The sequence below is a fragment of the Oncorhynchus kisutch genome, linkage group LG5, assembly GCF_002021735.2.
Source record: "Oncorhynchus kisutch isolate 150728-3 linkage group LG5, Okis_V2, whole genome shotgun sequence".
NCBI classification, from domain to species: domain Eukaryota; kingdom Metazoa; phylum Chordata; class Actinopteri; order Salmoniformes; family Salmonidae; genus Oncorhynchus; species Oncorhynchus kisutch.
Genome location: NC_034178.2, coordinates 63618183 through 63640558, shown reverse-complemented (window position 1 = coordinate 63640558; position 22376 = coordinate 63618183). Strand labels below are relative to the sequence as shown.

Sequence of the window (22376 nt, the reverse complement as noted above, 5' to 3'; positions counted from 1 at the left end):
CTGACTGTTTGAGCAGACACATGCACATTTGTGGCCTGCTGGAGGTCATTTTGCAGGGCTCTGGCAGTGCTCCTCCTGCTCCTCCTTGCACAAAGGCGAAGGTAGCGGTCCTGCTGCTGGGTTGTTGCCCTCCTACGCCCTCCTCCACGTCTCTTGATGTACTGGCCTGTCTCCTGGTAGCGCCTCCATGCTCTGGACACTACGCTGACAGACACAGCAAACCTTCTTGCCACAGCTCGCATTGATGTACCATCCTGGATGAGCTGCACTACCTGAGCCACTTGTGTGGGTTGTAGACTCCGTCTCATGCTACCACTAGAGTGAAAGCACCGCCAGCATTCAAAAGTGACCAAAACATCAGCCAGGAAGCATAGGAACTGAGAAGTGGTCTGTGGTCACCACCTCCTTTATTGGGGGTGTCTTGCTAATTGCCTATAATTTCCACCTGTTGTCTATTCCATTTGCACAACAGCATGTGAAATTTATTGTCAATCAGTGTTGCTTCCTAAGTGGACAGTTTGATTTCACAGAAGTGTGATTGACTTGGAGTTACATTGTGTTGTTTAAGTGTTCCCTTTATTTTTTTGAGCAGTGTATTAACACATATATGTTATTAGGACATCTCCTTGTCCACACCATGTCATATACTGTATGTCAACATATTTGGCCACAGTTCAACTGTAGCCTATCGTCAGGCCCGTCATTAGGGATACAGTCAGTTTGAAACGTTAACCAACATTTTCTGGCTCTAAATATGAGCTCAGTCCGATCCCTCGAGGTCCAGGAAGTAGGCCAAAGGCAAAGCGACTAATCCATTGCTCTACGCCGCTCTCGACTCCCCTTTACATCCCTCGAGGTCATATTCAATAGGGCATGAAAAGTTTGTTCAAGTTTTGCAATGAAAAGTAAAAATTTGCATTTCTTATTGGACAAATCCAGGCAGTCACTCCTGTTTCAGTCCTGTATCAGTACGTTTGGCATCTAATGAACATGACCCAGACCTAATCTAGGGAGTGACCACGGGCGGGACGACAATCTCAACAGGTCTCCTAGCTGTTTGATTTGTGGATTAGGACAGGGCAGGTCAGCAAGGGCCTGCTGTTTGCCTTCCAGACAGGCTGGCATGTCCTACAACACAGTATTACATTCACACTAATACATTCCTACCAGCCAGACCACCACTGACAGACTGTGACAGCAGTCAGGTCCCATTCTGTGTACTTCACTGGAGCTGATGAGAGAGAGAGAGTGTTACTGTGTAATGTCCATAGGCCTCAGAGGGTCGATTAAAGTACAGAAAGATATACTGTATAGAAATATATTTATGTAGAAGAAATATATACCGTAGAAATATATCAATGTAGAATAAATATAAACTGTGGTCATTAACTGCTTATTCCAATATATGTCAGTTGTTGTTTCCTCTAAAGGGAGAGATAATGGAGAATTATCCAGGTAATACATGTGATGCACTGTATTCTATCCACCACAAACAATATATCAACAGCGAGAGAAAGCAAATGTGTAATTTTCAGGACGCCCAAGATATCTATTTTCACTCTCCTCCTCCTCTAGGCGTTGTGGAAATGTAAACAAAACTCTCACTGTGTCCCAGAATAACTTGCTCCCCTGTCATGTGTTTCTCTCAGGATGCTGCAGACACTGACAAAACAAACAGGCACGGTCAAGAGTATTCTAATGCTTTTGAAACATCCTGTTGGAGTACGCCTGGCTGCACTGGTCGGCCTACATTCCTCCTGAGTATGGGTTCCTCTCTTTGTAACTGAACTTGAAGCAAGTTTATTTTTAAAGGAGAGTGTTGTGTTGATTTGTGGTCATTAGCATATCTGAGGTCATTGACCTATAGTAACTTCTCTAGGGGGCCGATTCAGATCTGAGTAATGCTCCCCTAAATGGAACTTAATTCCCTTTTTATCTACTTTTCTCTCTACCCGTATTCTGACCTTGAATTTAGGCATGAGGCAAAGCGTGTTTCAGTCAGCTATTCTATCGGGGTGGAGGTCAAAGGAATGGCGGTGTGGCAGAGGTGCATCTACAGATACGCTGTATTCTGATTTTGACTTAATTCCCAACTTTACATTTGATGAAACGATGAATAAGGTCGGTTCCAAGTGGAACAACATGTACTTAATTTTTTTTCCGATAGAAATTACCCTTCTCCATGCTCTGTCATTAACTAATTGATAGGAGCTAGGTAAATGAGTAAGTTGTTTGGATAACAGGATTGTGAATATAAATCACAATTGTTTTAGATCTATTTTACCGTATGATCACCGTAGATAAATGGTAAACTAGTCATATGGCAGCAAACTGAAGCATATCAACATATCGCGTTTTCCACAGTGAAGTTTATGAAATGCTGGCCTTGCAGGGTGAAACCCCAAGCTATAGGCCTCTGTAGGCATGAGCAATTAACAGTATAGCGCCAAACCTGCTGATTTATGATTTTTCTAAGGTTTTAATTATATGCCCAGACTTTTCACTTAATATTTCAAAATTGTATCGTGTTAAATATTAGCCACTATTGGTAGCCATCGTCATTTATACCCACATAACTGATACTTTAGAGTTAGTTTCCTTACATGTGCCTCATTCCATGACATCATTAGTTTGCCTTTCCTTTCTCTTTCACATTTGTGTGGTTGTTCCTGAGGATCGCTAGCAATTGTGGATTATATTAGGCTAATGTATTACAAGTCGTGCAATAATTTATAACATGTGGCCTATTTGAATCATTATGATACGCAGAACATCTGTAGCAGTTTAAACCTGGAGCCTGACACACGGTTCACGACTGGACCGTTGTCGTCACAGTTCCATGATTAGTGAGGATTATTAGGGGAGATTTATAGGACTTCTGATCAACCCCTATTGGACACTTTTATCACTTTCCAATATTTCATCGATTGAACTTGAATATGGAACATTCAGGATTAATCAATCCACTGTATCTTTTATGCATTTATATATTTTGTGCGTAAAGGCTCTCCAAACCTGTTTTTATGCATTTATATATTTTGTGCGTAAAGGCTCTCCAAACCTGTTTTTATGCATTTATATATTTTGTGCGTAAAGGCTCTCCAAACCTGTTTTTATGCATTTATATATTTTGTGCGTAAAGGCTCTCCAAACCTGTTTTTATGCATTTATATATTTTGTGCGTAAAGGCTCTCCAAACCTGTTTTTATGCATTTATATATTTTGTGCGTAAAGGCTCTCCAAACCTGTTTTTATGCATTTATATATTTTGTGCGTAAAGGCTCTCCAAACCTGTTTTTATGCATTTATATATTTTGTGCGTAAAGGCTCTCCAAACCTGTTTTTATGCATTTATATATTTTGTGCGTAAAGGCTCTCCAAACCTGTTTTTATGCATTTATATATTTTGTGCGTAAAGGCTCTCCAAACCTGTTTTTATGCATTTATATATTTTGTGCGTAAAGGCTCTCCAAACCTGTTTTTATGCATTTATATATTTTGTGCGTAAAGGCTCTCCAACCCTGTTTTTATGCATTTATATATTTTGTGCGTAAAGGCTCTCCAAACCTGTTTTTATGCATTTATATATTTTGTGCGTAAAGGCTCTCCAAACCTGTTTTTATGCATTTATATATTTTGTGCGTAAAGGCTCTCCAAACCTGTTTTTATGCATTTATATATTTTGTGCGTAAAGGCTCTCCAAACCTGTTTTTATGCATTTATATATTTTGTGCGTAAAGGCTCTCCAAACCTGTTTTTATGCATTTATATATTTTGTGCGTAAAGGCTCTCCAAACCTGTTTTTATGCATTTATATATTTTGTGCGTAAAGGCTCTCCAAACCTGTTTTTATGCATTTATATATTTTGTGCGTAAAGGCTCTCCAAACCTGTTTTTATGCATTTATATATTTTGTGCGTAAAGGCTCTCCAAACCTGTTTTTATGCATTTATATATTTTGTGCGTAAAGGCTCTCCAAACCTGTTTTTATGCATTTATATATTTTGTGCGTAAAGGCTCTCCAAACCTGTTTTTATGCATTTATATATTTTGTGCGTAAAGGCTCTCCAAACCTGTTTTTATGCATTTATATATTTTGTGCGTAAAGGCTCTCCAAACCTGTTTTTATGCATTTATATATTTTGTGCGTAAAGGCTCTCCAAACCTGTTTTTATGCATTTATATATTTTGTGCGTAAAGGCTCTCCAAACCTGTTTTTATGCATTTATATATTTTGTGCGTAAAGGCTCTCCAAACCTGTTTTTATGCATTTATATATTTTGTGCGTAAAGGCTCTCCAAACCTATTTTTATGCATTTATATATTTTGTGCGTAAAGGCTCTCCAAACCTATTTTTATGCATTTATATATTTTGTGCGTAAAGGCTCTCCAAACCTGTTTTTATGCATTTATATATTTTGTGCGTAAAGGCTCTCCAAACCTGTTTTTATGCATTTATATATTTTGTGCGTAAAGGCTCTCCAAACCTGTTTTTATGCATTTATATATTTTGTGCGTAAAGGCTCTCCAAACCTGTTTTTATGCATTTATATATTTTGTGCGTAAAGGCTCTCCAAACCTGTTTTTATGCATTTATATATTTTGTGCGTAAAGGCTCTCCAAACCTGTTTTTATGCATTTATATATTTTGTGCGTAAAGGCTCTCCAAACCTGTTTTTATGCATTTATATATTTTGTGCGTAAAGGCTCTCCAAACCTGTTTTTATGCATTTATATATTTTGTGCGTAAAGGCTCTCCAAACCTGTTTTTATGCATTTATATATTTTGTGCGTAAAGGCTCTCCAAACCTGTTTTTATGCATTTATATATTTTGTGCGTAAAAGGCTCTCCAAACCTGTTTTTATGCATTTATATATTTTGTGCGTAAAGGCTCTCCAAACCTGTTTTTATGCATTTATATATTTTGTGCGTAAAGGCTCTCCAAACCTGTTTTTATGCATTTATATATTTTGTGCGTAAAGGCTCTCCAAACCTGTTTTTATGCATTTATATATTTTGTGCGTAAAGGCTCTCCAAACCTGTTTTTATGCATTTATATATTTTGTGCGTAAAGGCTCTCCAAACCTGTTTTTATGCATTTATATATTTTGTGCGTAAAGGCTCTCCAAACCTGTTTTTATGCATTTATATATTTTGTGCGTAAAGGCTCTCCAAACCTGTTTTTATGCATTTATATATTTTGTGCGTAAAGGCTCTCCAAACCTGTTTTTATGCATTTATATATTTTGTGCGTAAAGGCTCTCCAAACCTGTTTTTATGCATTTATATATTTTGTGCGTAAAGGCTCTCCAAACCTGTTTTTATGCATTTATATATTTTGTGCGTAAAGGCTCTCCAAACCTGTTTTTATGCATTTATATATTTTGTGCGTAAAGGCTCTCCAAACCTGTTTTTATGCATTTATATATTTTGTGCGTAAAGGCTCTCCAAACCTGTTTTTATGCATTTATATATTTTGTGCGTAAAGGCTCTCCAAACCTGTTTTTATGCATTTATATATTTTGTGCGTAAAGGCTCTCCAAACCTGTTTTTATGCATTTATATATTTTGTGCGTAAAGGCTCTCCAAACCTGTTTTTATGCATTTATATATTTTGTGCGTAAAGGCTCTCCAAACCTGTTTTTATGCATTTATATATTTTGTGCGTAAAGGCTCTCCAAACCTGTTTTTATGCATTTATATATTTTGTGCGTAAAGGCTCTCCAAACCTGTTTTTATGCATTTATATATTTTGTGCGTAAAGGCTCTCCAAACCTGTTTTTATGCATTTATATATTTTGTGCGTAAAGGCTCTCCAAACCTGTTTTTATGCATTTATATATTTTGTGCGTAAAGGCTCTCCAAACCTGTTTTTATGCATTTATATATTTTGTGCGTAAAGGCTCTCCAAACCTGTTTTTATGCATTTATATATTTTGTGCGTAAAGGCTCTCCAAACCTGTTTTTATGCATTTATATATTTTGTGCGTAAAGGCTCTCCAAACCTGTTTTTATGCATTTATATATTTTGTGCGTAAAGGCTCTCCAAACCTGTTTTTTTATGATGAATAAATATTTTCCTTACTCTAAATAATCTACAAGATCAGAGTCATTTTAAATCTCCCAATTGGTGGTGAAACAGAGACAAATATGCATGTATTGAATCAATACACTGTATTTGTTATGCATTTATAGATTGTATATATTTAACTTGCCTAGTTAAATAAAGGTTAAATAAAAACAGAACATTAAAACATTTATATGACTTTTGTTCATCGATCCCTAAAATTCTGAACCCTTCTCTCCATAAACTCTAGTGAGTCTGTCCAGAAAATCTAAATTCAAGGTACACCCAATTTAAAGTGTCAATCAGCAGTTGAAACAAAAACAAAGTGGGCTCCCCACCCCTGTTTCGGTAAAAAGCTGATTCATAGACAGAGCTATGGACGCATGCTGTGAGGCTATCTTGTGTTTGTTTACCTAGTTTTCAAACATTGGAGTATAACAAGCTTATATTTTTGGTTCTGATAGGGTACGGCAGTTGAACTAAGGTCATGAGTCATTTATAAGTTATGTTCTTCAACAATCTGTGGATTTATAAGTCCAAATATGGACTGAATTGCACCTTTTAAGGGATGGCTTTACCTAAATGTACTGAAAACACTATTGAATGAAAACTACAGGAGAAAATCTGTTGGCCAGCAAGTGAGAGGGTTTTCAGAGGTTGAATTAAATTTATTCAGCACGCGCCAGGGAACCTGTTATGCACCAGCATATGGTGTCTGAATACCAACTACTGAGAAATGCGTAGGAAAGGCGTGCATAGGAACGTGTACATTTCCTACGTCTGAATCGGCTCTAGTAGAACAGGGCATCTTGATACTGTTGTGTATGACATTTGTCAAGTTCATTCACAATAAGTAATACCACACAGTACTAGTCCACTGTGTTAGAAATGCATATTACAGTACTTCACATTCAATGTTTTGGTGTATCAATATTGCATGGACAGAGAGGATGATTGTAACAATGTAATAACATTACATTGTAATAACATTAAACAACATATTCAGTTATTCCAGCAGTTTGATAGCCTAATGAGAACACTGTGTGGTGAGCTCCTTTAGAGGAAAGCAAAATAATTGAATTGAAATGTTATAAAATGAACTCAAATGAACTCGATGCATTCTGCCAGTCATATTCTGTTAAAGGTCCCCAAAGCGCACACATCCCTGGGTTGCTCCTCTTTTCAGTTCGCTGCAGCTAGCGACTGGAACAAGCTGCAACAAACTCTCAAACTGGATGTTTGTACCATGTTTTGTGCTGCTGCCATGTTGTGTTGCTACCATGTTGTTGTCATGTTGTGTTGCTACCATGTTGTTGCCATGTTGTGTTGCTACCATGTTGTTGTCATGTTGTGTTGCTACCATGTTGTTGCCATGTTGTGTTGCTACCATGTTGTTGCCATGTTGTGTTGCTACCATGTTGTTGCCATGTTGTGTTGCTACCATGTTGTTGTCATGTTGTGTTGCTACCATGTTGTTGCCATGTTGTGTTGCTACCATGTTGTTGCCATGTTGTGTTGCTACCATGTTGTTGCCATGTTGTGTTGCTACCATGTTGTTGCCATGTTGTGTTGCTACCATGTTGTTGCCATGTTGTGTTGCTACCATGTTGTTCCCATGTTGTGTTGCTACCATGTTGTTGCCATGTTGTGTTGCTACCATGTTGTTGCCATGTTGTGTTGCTACCATGTTGTTGTCATGTTGTGTTGCTACCATGTTGTTGTCATGTTGTGTTGCTACCATGCTGTGTTTTCATGTGTTGCTGCCTTGCTATGTTGTCTTATGTCTCTCTTTATGTAGTGTTGTGTTGTCTCTCTTGATGTGATGTGTGTTTTATCCTATATTTCTATTGTATTTCTTTATTTATTTTCATCCCAGACCCCCGTCCACAGGAGGCCTTTTGCCTTTTGGTAGGCCATCATTGTAAATAAAAATGTGTTCTTAACTGACTTGCCTAGTTAAGCAAAGATTCAATCAAATTAAATTGATTAAATTGATTATTTTCACAACCAAGTCAATTTTCCATCCATGATCAATTGTTATGTTGCTTTCTATTGGGGTCATAGGAACCTCCTGAAAATAGGCTACAATCGGTCAACTTCCCCCGTCTCAATTTACTGCAACAGTTGTATCTGCTCCTCGTGCGATGGGCAGATAAGGAAGGGAGAAACACTTGGAAATGGACCTGTCCTCTGTCACTAAACATCCCACATGTAGGCGTACGCAACCTGATTGACATATCCAGAGACCAGCCTTCGCGCTTCGTTGGCCAATTGCTGCACAGAGCTGGGTCGAGCCTTCAGATCCAACCTCTTATGTTGACTCATATAACACACACACACGTACACCAGCAGTCATGTGACGGTAATATAGTACAACTACTCTGCCTCGCTGCTAATCAGTCTGAACGGTTCTGGTAGGCAAGTCTCAAGGACAAACCATGCATTCGAGATAGAGATTCCCCATCAAATGCAAAGGAAAGACAATGCATTGGGATAAAATAAGGGATTTGTAAATGCTTTATTGAAAAAGGTAAGATGGAGTTTTACCGCATCTTTTCCTTGAGAATGAATGGGTTCTGCAAGAGATCGTGGGCGTGTGTTCGTTCCTCCAACCTATGACCATTCTGCAGCACGCACCGCTGGACGAAAACATGTTTACGTTGTAGCGGTGAAGCTGCACTTAATTGCGCATCCTATGCCACGGGATGGGCAGAAGATGTGATCGTTTGCTTCAAAACTAGAATCAATATGTTGACGGTTATGAGTTATGATAAAATGAGACAAGGGGAAGTTTAAAAATTATACTTTTTCGCCAGTAATCGGTAGAGATGTAAGCCTAGCCTACGGTGTATAAATTGCTTTGCATTTGATTTACATTTGATCGCCTATATACGCTCATTTGTGTTAACTCTTGTTTTAAAATATTCTCAATGATTATGTTGTAATTATTCAGTGTTTGTTATGTAATAGCATGTAATGGCTGAATAATGTTTTGATGCACACGTGGCTTGACTAATAGGGATCATAAAAGCCCTGATTTACTGTTTTTTATTCGGTGCATGTGACAAATAAAACCAGATTTGATTATAATCTATGAACAAGATAAACGGTCAAGCAGAAACAAATCTAATGACAACACATTTTATTTGTCGTGAACAAGATAAGTGGTCAAGCAGAAAAAAATCTAATCAAATGTAATTTGATTTGTCACATGCGCCGAAGAGAACAGTTGTATACCGTGAAAATGTTGCTTCCCAACGAGTAAAAATAAAACATGTAATTAAATAATAATAATGACGCGATAATCGCGTGTCATTCCACTACACGCGATTGGTGTTGATTTATTGCGGTTTGAGTGTTATAAACAGCATGACAGGTAATTTATGCACTATTAGGAGCGCAGTGCTCACGGCTGCCTCACGCCGTGTTATTTTAATAATGTTGACGGTTCCTTTGGAGGTTTATTGTCGGTCACTGAGCCAAGAGGCCCAGAGAAGGGGACAGACGGTCAGACATTGATGACCATCTAAGCTTTGCCAGTTTTTTTGTGTGTGTGGGTGGCTGGGGGTCAACGCTGCATGGATTTTGCAAATTAGATATGAAAAAAAAACGGCAACGTTTTGTAAGATAAAATATATTAAAACGATTCCCTATAGTTAACTAAAACATTTGTTCAAATGACAGAATATTAAATAAGTTAATTTGATTTCAAAAATGCACACAACACTTATTTAAATGTAGCCTAAATGTGTGAGGCGAAGGTGTGCTTTGGCAGGAATAATTTCCATTGCATCCATAGACACTCTTTCTGACACACACACTCTGCAGCAGCCACTGCACAGCTGTGGACTCACAACAGGAGGTGCTCATGTGGCCTCGACCCAAATGCTTCCATTCGTTTTAGTTTCCATCAGTGGAAATATGACTCCTTCGCCATTCTCACATATCCCAGATATCTCATGCCTGACAAAAGTGTGAATCTGAGGGAACACATTTATATATTTTGACCTGACAGCATTCACCTTCTATTTTCTGACTATACTGTAGTTGTTTTTTCAAGTCTTGCCCATTGTACTGTTGTGTGTGTGTTAGTGTGTGTGTGTGTGTGTGTGTGTAACAGAGTGCATTCATCAAGTTATTTTGAATAGTTTTTAATCAGAAATACAAGTAAAGGAATGCGATAGCCGCCTATGCTCTCTGGTAACCACTTCAGCTCTCACGCCAACCGCGTGTGAACTTGAAATGGAAACAGGCACAGCATTCCATATTTTGAACATGCAAGCCAGGAACAGAAAGGCGGAAGATCATTTGTTTCACAAGTGGTGCATTGGTGATTCATGACTTGTCTTTACAGTAGGTCTTGCCTCTGTTCTTTTGCCTGTAGACTCTTGTCTGTGTGTTCTTACAGTGACATGCATTACTATGTATAAAATGTATTAATCTCAAAACTCAGTTTAGTAATCTTCTCTCTCTTCTTCTCTCCTAATGGGTGTTTGTCTAGATATATCCTGGCTGGAAACCTTGGAATTAAAGTATTTTCCTACCGAAGCATTCTTCTTTTTTATCCTGAGAGAGAACAACAGGTGTTTCTCTATTTTTTTTCTGCGAAGCGTGACCTTGCTGTGGTGACCCCTTCTGGGGTTTATTTGTTGACAGTTTCCCGACAACAAGAGGAATAACCCTAACAAACTGTTATATCAGTAAGACAATTTTCAACACAAAGTGGAGTGACATTCTCTTGGCCCATAGCCAGGAATGGTGGATAACTTACTAGTGAGCGGCGAGGAGACTTTCTTAACTTACGATAGCGCCCCTTCGGTGTATCACCTGTCGGACATGGTGACGGATGCAGGGACCTACCAGGTGATGCCCTCGCCCTTCTCCGAGGATGACCTGAGCGAGTCGTCAAGCCCTCGCTCCTGTTCTAGCCCCGACTCCCAAGTGCTCAGCTCCAGCTATGGCAGCAGCTCCAGCGCCGAGAGTTCAGACAGCATCCTGGACTTCCTGCTGTCCCAGACCTCCCTAGGCGGAGCAGGGACTGCGACGGCCATCCCCATGTCACTGCCCACCCCTCTGTGGGACTCACAGAGGGATGAGCCATCCCACCCCCATCCAGAGGCCTTGAAGGAGGAGAGTGTGGACTTCTCTGTCTGGTCCTTGGTGGACATGGAGCAGTCATCCTTCCAGCCCACATTGGAGGAGATAGAGGAGTTCCTGGAGGAGAACATGGAGGTGGTGTCATCCATGAAGCAGGAGGCCCGGGAGGGGGCGCTGGGGCTGGGTCTGGAGGAGATCATGGGTTTGGGGGTGGGACTGGAGGTGTACAGGGAGTCCTCATCCCCAGGGCCAAGGCTGGAGCCCGAGGCCAAGCATTCAGACCAAACTGTGTTTACCGAGAATGCCGCCACCACCACCGAGACCAAAATCACACCGGCCTTGTTGGCACAGGAGTCCATAGAAGGTCTGCACGAAGACAGGTCCAAGAGTGATTCATTATCCAGCAGGCTTGGGACAACAGAGAGCTTTGCAAACCGTGGCAGCAGTGGGATGCCGGTCATCCTGCAGATCCAGCCCATGCAGATCAAAAAGGAACCCAGTTCCACGGCTCCTCATCATCCTCCCCAAGTCGTCCAGCCTCCCCCTCAGCCGGCATCAGATATCAAAATTGCCCAGCTGCTGGTCAACATCCAGGGGCAGACCTTCGCCTTGGTTCCCCAGCTGCTGCCCTCCACCAGCCTTAATGTCTCCTCCAAGTTTGTGCGCATCGCTCCAGTGCCCATTGCAGCCAAGCCCCTGGGCCTCGGGGAGGTGCTGGTTGGGGTCCAGGGCCAAGGGCTCCATGTGGGGGGTCAGCAGTTTCAGAAGAACCCTGTGGCGGACCTCATCAAAATGCACAAATGCACTTTCCCCAGCTGTACCAAGATGTACACCAAGAGCAGCCACCTGAAAGCTCACCTCCGGAGACACACAGGAGAGAAGCCCTTCGCCTGCACCTGGCCAGGCTGTGGATGGAGGTGAGTGGGTGCTCGTTGACTACGATGATGATCATCATCATTTTATGGATTTGCTATGCCTAAAGGCCTTTAGACATTCAAGTTAGTAGACATATACCAATAGAAAACATACACCACTGAGCACATAAATTGATGAATCTTCATAATGAATTACGATAGCTGCAATGATCTCATCACACGTTATCAGAATTGTATTTGGCAGGGTTTTGAAGTTAAAGAGTTTAAGACATCCTGTCTCGAGATTTGAATGACATTGCTAGGTTACGGCAGGTTGTATAAAGAATGCTTAGGGTGAGTGACTAGTCAGTGAGCCCAAGCTTTCACAAGCATGTCTGAGATATGGAGGGGGTATTATCCCTTGTTGTTATCGTTTGGCCTTTCTGGACACATTGGGGAAATGATATGTCAATGGGACAACCCAGCAAATGTCTTGAGGACATTCAGCGACATTCCCATTACGTCCCTTATGGGTTTTGGCACAACAATATCCCTCTGACGTTCTGAGAACGTTCTAAGAACGTTGTGTATTGGTCCCAAGGGAACGTTCTCTGAGGGACCTTTGTCTAGTTCCCTGGACATCACTGAGGACCAAATCAGATCTTTTTAGGACATTCTCAGGAATTTCATTGTACTCGTTCTTAGGGCTTTGGGTGATGGTCCCAAGGGAACGTTCTTTGGGGGACCTGGGGACGTCCCCAAATATGTTTTAGGAAGTTCTTAGGACGTTGTATCATGGTCCTCTGATGCTCCCCCGATTGTCCTAGGTGTCCCAAACCATTATAAGTAATGAAACGGGATCTGAGTTTTAAGGTAAGTTGTACGCTGTTCAGCTAAAATAGTGTAAAAATATATAAACAATATTGTTACATGATCACTTCATACTGACTTTTCAATGTGATCCCACCTGGGATTTGATCTCACATCCTTTGGATTTGAGGTATACTACTCTTTATGCTGTGCCACAAAAGCTGTACAATTTCCCAGACACATTCATTACCTATAATACATCTCTGCTCCTAGCAAAGGAGTGCGATCTCTACTGCTATTGTAATTATCAGTTAATCTGACTATTCTCTCATTGATTTACTTATTTCAGAAATTTGAGTTTGGATTGTTAATATAGTTGTCTGATGTTGGTGGGGCATATTGTTCTGTTTTAATGTTACTGCTGAATCACTATGATAGATATCATCGTTTTTCGTGGGTGTATTTTTAACAGAGCTATGATTTGCGAAGGGTAGTAATAGGACTAGAGGTGAAATCAGTCATTGATACAGACATGGTGGCAAAGCAGGGCAATCGGAACACTGTGAACCAAGAGATTGTCCGTGCAAATCCCAGGTGAGGACATGTAAAATAATCATTACTGTATGAATAAACATACACAGTGTAATATATGTAAGTTGTTAAAAGCACAGTTTGTGTGTGGGTGTCCCAAGCATTGCCAAAAGACAAAGAGCTGTGAATGGATCAGTGGTTTACCAGTCAGGGTCTTGATGGACCATGGTAGAACGTTTAATTCATTTTTTGGGGGGGAGAACATTTATTTGAGACCATCAGTAATTTTTTTTACCTTTATTTAACTAGGCAAGTCAGTTAAGAACAAATTCTTATTTTCAATGACGACCTAGGAACACGGGGTTAACTGCCTTGTTCAGGGGCAGAACGACAGATTCTTACCTTGTCAGTTCGGGGATTCAGATCTTGCAACCTTTCGGTTACAAGTCCAACGCTCTGACCACGAGGCTACCTTACGCCCCAGTAAACTGGGAACTATAGAAAAACCTCCAGGGGACCATGACACAATGTCCCAAGAACATCCTAAAAATGTCCCCAGGACAAACCGGGAACTAGACAAAACCTCAAGGGGATCATGACACAACATCCTGATGACATTAGGCAACTATTTTGTGATGTCCCGGGGACGTCCTAACAACTCATTGTTGTTAGCAGGGAAGTTCACTTTACAGTACAAGCTGGGTGTCATGTTTCTCAATTGAAGGCAGCTTTTGTACCACAGACTGTGACTGGCACCCAAATTGACCAGTCCGATGAGGTCATCAATTAGCGCCAGTGAGTGGCTTAAAGTGAGACTTCACAGGATCCAGAGGCCCCTTCAGATAATATTGCTTAATGTGCGTCCCAGATGGCACCCTATTCCCTACATAGTACACTATTTTTGACCAGGGAATAGGGTGCCATTTGAGATTCAGCCTTAAAGACTTCCTCTCTCACAGCATCAAGCTTTCAGAGTAGGTGCAGCATTCCTTCTGGTTAACATGGATTTGAGTTGCTTGTTTCATTTTGGCTAATTGGCGATCACTCGACATGCTATTCCTTCACTGCAGCGTCACAATTTAGTCGCCACAGTAGCAGCTCTGTGAATCCTTTCACTTGTCTACCACTCAGTGATATTCCCTTTGGGGACTTCCTGGTAAGTACTTATAATCAAGACGATGTCTCTTTAAGAAATGGAACGCATTTGACTTGTATTTATTTGATTTATTTAACCTTTATTTAGGCAAGTCAGTGAAGAACAAATTCTTATTTACAATGATGGCCCACCAAAAGGCAAAAGGCCTCTCCGATGGGGGCTGGGATAAAAAAATATAAATATAGGACAAAACACACATCATGACAAGAGATACAACACTACATAAAGATAGACCTAAGACAACAGCACAGCATGGCAGCAACACATGACAACACAGCATGGTAGCAACACATGACAACAACACGGTAGCAACACAACATGGCAGCAGCACAAAACATGGTACAAACATTCTTGGCTAATAGCACAATGGGCAAGACTTGCAAAAACAACTACAGTATGGTCAGAAAATAGAAGGTGATGGCTGTCAGGCTGCGATCAAAGTTTTAATTAGAGGTTTGTCAAAAGATATAAATGTGTTCCCTCAGATTCACACTTTTGTCAGGCATGAGATATCTGGGATATGTGAGAATGGTGTTGGTGTCATATTTCCACTGGTGGAAACTAAAACTAACCGAAGCATTTGGGTCGAGGCCACATGAGCACCTCCTGTTGTGAGTCCACAGCTGTCCAGTGGCTACGGCAGAGTGTGTGTGTGTCAGAAAGAGTGTCTATGGATGTCTTCATCAACAAGATCTCATTGTATCCATCAAAATGGAGTCTGTTTTGGGGTTAGTTCTGTGTGTTTACATGATAATAACAGAAACAAGTCAAATGTTAACAGTTTATCCTTTGATTCCGAGTAGTTAAGGTTAGGGCTATGGTTTGGGAAGACTTAAAACAAAATATTTAAAAAACGACATGCTATTACCATCAAGTATTATCAAGTATCCTCAAGGCTTGCGAGAGCATTGTAAACTGCGCTGATGCATTGGTCTGAGCAGCACACTTTGGCACTGAACATCATGAGTTCGCACCCAGTGTTGGGCAATTGATGTTCTTTTTTTGTGAGAGCTGAGGAATGTATATAGTGATGTTTTCAGGACCTTTTCAAATGTCTGATATGGAAGTCTATTTGTAGTGATCAGGCTGGTCATGATCTGAATAGGGGTGTCAGTTTTCAACCGTGTGTGTTTGTATGTGTGTGTTTGAGCTCGCATTGATGAGTGTGCATGCGTGAGAGTGTTGGTGAGTGAGTGTGTGTGTGTGAGAGAGAGAGAGAGAGAGTGTGATGGAGTGTGTGACTCTTGGCACTCAGCTGCCTGATTTCCTGAGGACACAGGGTCAGTCGGAGAGAGTGACAGAGTGTAAGCTTTGGCTTTGTAAGCCAGGGGGGAATGCATCGATATGCTCTGACCTGCAAAGACCTTACTGAGTATAGGTGGCTAACACATGGACAAAGTACAAGTAGGGATATGTGAATTGTGACTGTACTTACAAAGAGGTGGACGAGGTAACGTGTGTGTTAGTGTGTGTGTGTAACAGAGTGCATTCTGTTGTGCCCTGAGCAGGGATAGAATTTGTAATGTTTTAAACAACATCACACGCAATTCAAACCAACCATGTATGCCAATAGAGCAAAAGATTAGTCTGTCACTTCGTGAGTGACGTTTGTCTTCAGATCTAAGTAATCTCGCTTACTTAGAAGTAAAGTTATCTCGCAGAAGATTGTCATTTCTTTTTTTTACTTCTGGGGGGATTGCCGTTAACAAGTGTGATTACCTTTGTGCAAGGGAAGGAAGTGAAGTGTCTTGCCTTGCAAACGGAAACTATCTGCCAAACTAATATCACCTGTGTTTATCATGGCCAAAAAGCACATTTTTGGATTTCATGAATTTTTACAATTTAGACTATTTTTACTTTGTGGCTGTGGAATCAAGTGGAAAACTATATAATATGCACACAGGCTTGAAAATCACCACACCAGTATAAGAACTTTCTTTGCCCAATCCTGATTCGTTCAAATAATAATTGACGAAAACCCCACACCAGGAACTACTGCTGCTCATAATCACATAATTCTATGTGAGTCTTGACAGATTCATCTGTCCACCAAAATTTGTCCATGAGAGTTTAAGATCTCAGGGAAAGTATGATGTCACTGAAGTTTTCCAGCAAACATGCTACAGACGAGTTTCACATCCACTACAAGTGCATGTGTGTATGTGCTGTATGTGTCTACACACTCCATGCAGCAGTATTAGTTTGTATAGAAACAGCTTACCGTCCGTACCTGATATGCTCTATCATTCATGGACTCCAGTCCACTTCTCCACAGTGAGCAATCTACAGTCTATTGCTGAAAAGGCCGCTGCATCAGTCAATTTATTTATGATGACCTTGGCACCAACTTGGCAACCCGCCAGCGGCCGTGTATTTGTAATGTATTTGTAATGTATTTGTATTGTATTTGTATTGTATTTGTAATGTATTTGTAATGTATTTGTAATGTATTTGTATTGTATTTGTATTGTATTTGTATTGTGTTTGTTTTGTATTGTGTTGTATTTGTATTGTACTTGTATTGTATTTGTAATAGTCTGTCCCAGTAGATGAGCAGCAAAAATCCCTCTAGTAGTTATCCAGGCAATGCATCTCATCCCTACAACATGGGTCTTGTCTGGACACAAAGACCGGATTTAGGGAGAGAGAAGGTAGGGCAATAAAAAGAGAGAGTGAAGGAATATAAATGGAGGAAGAGAAGGATAGGGGGAGAGAGAAGGTAGGGCAAGAAAGAGAGCGAGAGTGGGGAAATGTAAATGGAGGAGGAGAGGGAGAGAGAAGGTAGGGCAAGATGGGCCTGTTTCAGTTTTGTACACACAATCAGTCTGATGGAAACTGGTGTGGAAATGAGATGAACAAAAGGCTAAGTGCTGAATAGCATGACTGTGTGATAGGAACGTCTAGGCTGGCAGACTGCTTGAAAAGGGAGCAGGATCGATGTGAGGCTGATATGTTTACAGTTGGAAAGAGGGACACACATGCGAACAGATACACGTGCAAACACACACGTACAGGTATGGGAATGTTGTGTGCACGCATGCACGCACACACGCAAACATACACTATACACTCATGTGCACACAGTCTCTGTGTCCTTTTCTCTCTCTCTCTTTCTCACACACAAATACCAAAATCTAATTAAATCTCCCCATATTTCATCTAGAGTTGACATCGATTTCACTCCATCACAAGGACGTGGGGGGGGGGGGGGGGGGGGGGGTTCTTAGTAGTAGTGTGCCCACACGTGAGAGGACTGTTGAACAGGATAGGGCCAAGATGAGAAACTACCTTACTCTACAGACTTTACTACTCTCTAGCCGCCACCATGGGCCTCCGTACACCAGTACTAGAGCAGTAGTAGTAGAGCTTGTGTCATTATGTGCTCTGAATGTTTGCCCTAGATTCGTACTCTTGTATAAACTGTCTACAATCTACTTATAAACGCTTTTCAACACCCTTTACAGGGTTTTTACATGTCTGCACTGTAATTGATTATTAGCTGACTGTTATTAATAACAATGTTATTATTTTATTACTATCATTTGACTATAAGCCATTATTTCACTGCTGTAAGGCCTTCTGTAGTTGCCTATCTACTGAGATTGGCTCGCTGAGTCTAAACCTCTTCTCTCCTTTCCTTGTGGTTTGGGGACTCATGTTTTATGTGTGTGTGACAGATAGTAAAGTGGGTTTTATACCGACTCCGCAGCTAAATCACAGGCTCCAGATTGCATGAATTCGTCATCCTGTCAGCTCTGGCTGTAACATCTGGGAGACAGAAAGAGCTAGGCTTGTGAGAGACTGCTGGGAGGCCAATAGTTGTCATGCCTTAAGCTTTATCCATCTGTTTCACGCTATCGCTAACTATTTAGAATTTCCTCATAGCATTTCTCCAGGGTTTATTCCTGGGTTTTAAGCTAGCACTAACTAGCTAACAATGATCTGCATAACACTGGTAAGGTAATGTGTTTTAAGTTAGCATGAACCTTTTTTGTATTGCCATTCCTTAAGCTTAGCCGAGCCATGTGTTTTAAGCTAATTATTTAGCATTGCTAGTCTTGCTTTAGGGTTCATTATTATGAGCCGTCCTCCCCTCAGCAGTCTCCTGTGAACTTCGTGCTGTAAAATTACTTTTACTATCGTGACTGTAGACAAATCTGTATATCTTACCATTTCGGAATCACTGTCAACGTTTAACAATAATATGGAATGAAACTAAAAGCAAATTCTCTTGTCTGTTGCTATGTCAAAGAAAAGAAACATATCACATTACATATGTAAACAATAATGTTTTATTCTGTTCTATTTTAACATCATTGACATCTCTCTCCTATCTGCGTCTCTCCCAGGTTCTCGAGGTCAGATGAGCTGTCGCGACACCGGCGGTCCCACTCGGGGATCAAGCCCTACCAGTGTCCAGTGTGTGAGAAGAAATTTGCCCGCAGTGACCATCTGTCAAAACACATCAAAGTCCACCGCTTTCCACGAAGCCGGACACTGCGCACAACAAACTGACCACACCCGGATCACTCTTCAATGGACACAGTCCAAAGGAGCACGGAATGTGTGTCTGTGAGATGGAATTTGTGTGAATGTGCTTGTGTGAGAGTGTGGTATGACTTACGGGGGGGAGAGAGAGAAAAAGAGCCAGAGAGAGAGAGCAAGAGAGAGAGAGAGAGAGAAAAAGAGCAAGAGAGAGAGAAAGAGCTAGAGAGAGAGGGGTCGAGAGAGCGATGGAGATGGAAGATTTATGTGTGCCTTGCCTTTTAGAGAGATCTATAACAGTGGTCTTGTGCTATAATTTATTGTTGAAAGCAAAAGCAAAACCAACACATGACACTTACCATCTTCTCAGTAATCAACGTTTCTTGAGATTCTTATTGCTGTTGGTATTTCATACTCTTTTTATTTGTTTTTCTGTTCAGTCTTTATTTTCTTTTTCAATGAAAGATTGTTTTCATTTGAGATGAAATGCGTTAATTGCTTCAGTAATAGCCTTGAGTTTCTATTTTACCTGGATATGACTGCCTTTTACCTTGTTAAGAAGTGCCAATGTCTTTGACATTCCTCATCCAAGTCAGGTTGAAGTTTGCCCGGAAAAGTTCTCCTTGTTTTTTGCCTTGTCACTCATAGCTCATTGACAGAGGGTAAAGAATAGCTTACTCATTCATCACTGTTGGTTCAAAGGGAGTGGCAGAGCTTATTGTCAATTCTGTACATAAACTACTGATAACAAATATGAACATGTCGCTATAAGCTACTGGGACTCTTCTCAAGTTCCAGAAAAACTTCCCCGGCTCAGATTCTGAGACAAGGCGGATGAAAGTAAAAGAATGGAACAAAGAAAGAATTGCGCACATATATGATTGTTGATTGTTTTATGTGTAAAAAAAAGCCTTCCAATCAGTGTTAGATTTTGTATTCAGCTTTTTATTCTAAACTCATGTTGTGTATTTGTTGGTCTTTTTCGTGTCAGTGGCTCAAGCTGTTCTTAAGACACTTGTCTGGCCTTAACCCACCACAGCATCCTTACTAGGGGGGCAAAATGGTCAAATAACAAGTGATTCATTGCAGGCATGTTTTATGGATTAATGGTGATATGGTTTGAGAGAATGAGGAAAGGGAATTGGAAATGCATAATCTTTTAATCCTGTCCATGGAATTGAATCTCAATGAGCTTTTTCTCTCCTTTTTGCTGTTGACACAAAATCTGCCTCAAATCAGCTCCACAATCTGATCTGTTACTGGAATACCCCAGAAGCTCATGCCCTCACACGGTTATGTTGGAGTGAGGTTATCATGTATGTGGATACCACTACACCACGGTGCTGAACAACCAGAAGAACTGCCTTCTGGAAACTGTTGTCATAACACACTTATTAGGCCATGGCACAGTTGTCATTATTCTTGATGTCCTGTTTGCTCTTGAGACTTGTTTGTTAAGTACGCCACGCCCTGTTGTGAAAGGTGTGTGAGACACCGTTCATGCATAGTTAATGTAATGTTCGCAGATAAAAAGCAGGGGTACATTATATTGTACATAATTCCTTTCATTCAATTTTTGAATTTTTAATGCTTGTTTAAACACAGGTGTTTTATCGCATCCTATGAATGCATGTGCATATGCAAGAGTGTACATAGCTACACAGAAGACTATTGAAATAACATATCTTAAGGCCAAGATTCAGGACTCTATTCAATCTGTGAAGCTGAAGCGTCATTTCTGATTGAGCTGACATATGCAGTGTTTACCGTGAATCCAGTCTCCGCTAAACAGGAACCTTGCCTTGAAATTAAATCACTCTGTAAAGCTGAACTTCTGTGATGGGGATTGAATAGAGCCCTCAATCAGATCAAGCGTTAATCGGCGATAGCCGACACCTGCATAGCTGATGTTTTGGCGTTGTCTGAACTGCGTCGGAGCGCTCAAATCGTTGAGCAGCTGCTCTTGTTATCTTTTTCATGAAGCCACACCCATCCCACTTGCATTAGAAGTTCAGAACGAGAAAGTCTAGGCTATAAAGAAATAATGATGCTCATTGAAAATCATTCAACAGAATATTAAGGATTTCTATCAGCCTAATAGAGGTGTAGATTCCATTTCGCATTCCAGTGTTCCAACTTGTAAACAAGGCTGCATGGGATTTCTCTTAATGCGACTTTGCAGCCAATGGCAATGTCCCCTTTAGGTATAATGCCAGGAGCCACTTGTGGATTTGACAGCTCCAACACAGTTCCACCTCGGACACCGTCAAAACATCAGCTATGTGGATGGCGGCTAATCCGGATCTGATTGAACCGGACCCTTAGTTTGTGGTTGTGTAGATTTCTAGTATACACCCTAAAAGTGTACATAACAAAACATTTCAGAACATATCAATATATTATATATTTTTTCTTTGTTCTACCCAAGATGCATTTACAAATAAAATTTTAAGAAGCGACTTTGTGATCATTACTTTTTATTATTTCTTCACATTTGATCTTGTGACTTTATTACAGAAATGTATTCTTAATGTTAAGGGGCAACACATTGTTAAAAGTAACTGTCCAGTGAAAATTTCACTTTTAAATCATACCCAAAATAATGTTGTTGACTTATCCTATACACAAATGTATGGCCAAAGCATAAATTGGAGGGGGAAAAAAACACTTCAAAAAATGTTTCTCAAACAGACCGTTTCGATGCTTGCTATTTCCTCATAAACGATGATGTCATCCTCCTCAGAGGGATGAGCTGGCCAATAAGCGATCTACTTGCACGAATAGAAGTACTGGTATACTCCCACAAGATTCTGTTGTAGGGGTATGCCCACACCATTCAAACACAAAAAAACAGCTTTTTAACATACTTAACTACCATTTTTGGAAGGAAAACTATTTCATTCATATGGTAATTAATTACAGGTCGTATTTCATAGAAATCTGGAAACACTGGACACTTTAACAAAAGATATACAGTACCAGTCAAAAGTTTGGCCTCAACTCAAGGATTTTTCTAAATGTTTTACTATTTTCTACATTGAAGAATAATAGTGAAGCCATCAAAACTATGAAATAGCACATGGATTAATGTAGGAACCACAAAAATGATTTTAGATTCTTCAAAGCAGCCACCCTTTTCCTTGATGACAGTTTTGCACACTCTTGGTATTCTCTCAACCAGCTTCACTTGGAATGCTTTTCCAACAGTTTTGAAGGAGTTCCCACATATGCTGAGCACTTGTTGGCTGCTTTTCTTTCACATTGCAGTCCAACTCATCCCAAATCATCTCAATTGGGCTGGTGATTGTGGAGGGCAGGTCATTTGATGCAGCACTCATGAAGCTGGTTGAGAGATTGCCAAGAGTGTACAGAGCT

At 40.5% G+C, this 22376-nt stretch overlaps 1 protein-coding gene across 1 annotated transcript; it reads left to right on the top strand.

The window, feature by feature from the left end:
• The first annotated feature begins 8420 nt into the window (after window positions 1-8420).
• On the top strand, window positions 8421-21460 carry LOC109891400 (Krueppel-like factor 15). Its single transcript, XM_020483896.2, has 3 exons — window positions 8421-8598; window positions 10570-12082; window positions 18866-21460. The coding sequence occupies exons 2-3, from the start codon at window positions 10824-10826 to the stop codon at window positions 19029-19031; spliced, it is 1425 nt and encodes a 474-aa protein (XP_020339485.1). The 5' UTR covers window positions 8421-8598; window positions 10570-10823; the 3' UTR covers window positions 19032-21460.
• The last annotated feature ends 916 nt before the right edge of the window (window positions 21461-22376 follow it).

Coding starts and splice junctions, on each gene's coding strand:
- LOC109891400 (XM_020483896.2), top strand. CDS start 10,824: ATGGTGGATAACTTACTAGTGAGCGGCGAGGAGACTTTCTTAACTTAC. Junction 12,083..18,865: donor TGGCCAGGCTGTGGATGGAG/GTGAGTGGGTGC, acceptor CGTCTCTCCCAG/GTTCTCGAGGTCAGATGAGC.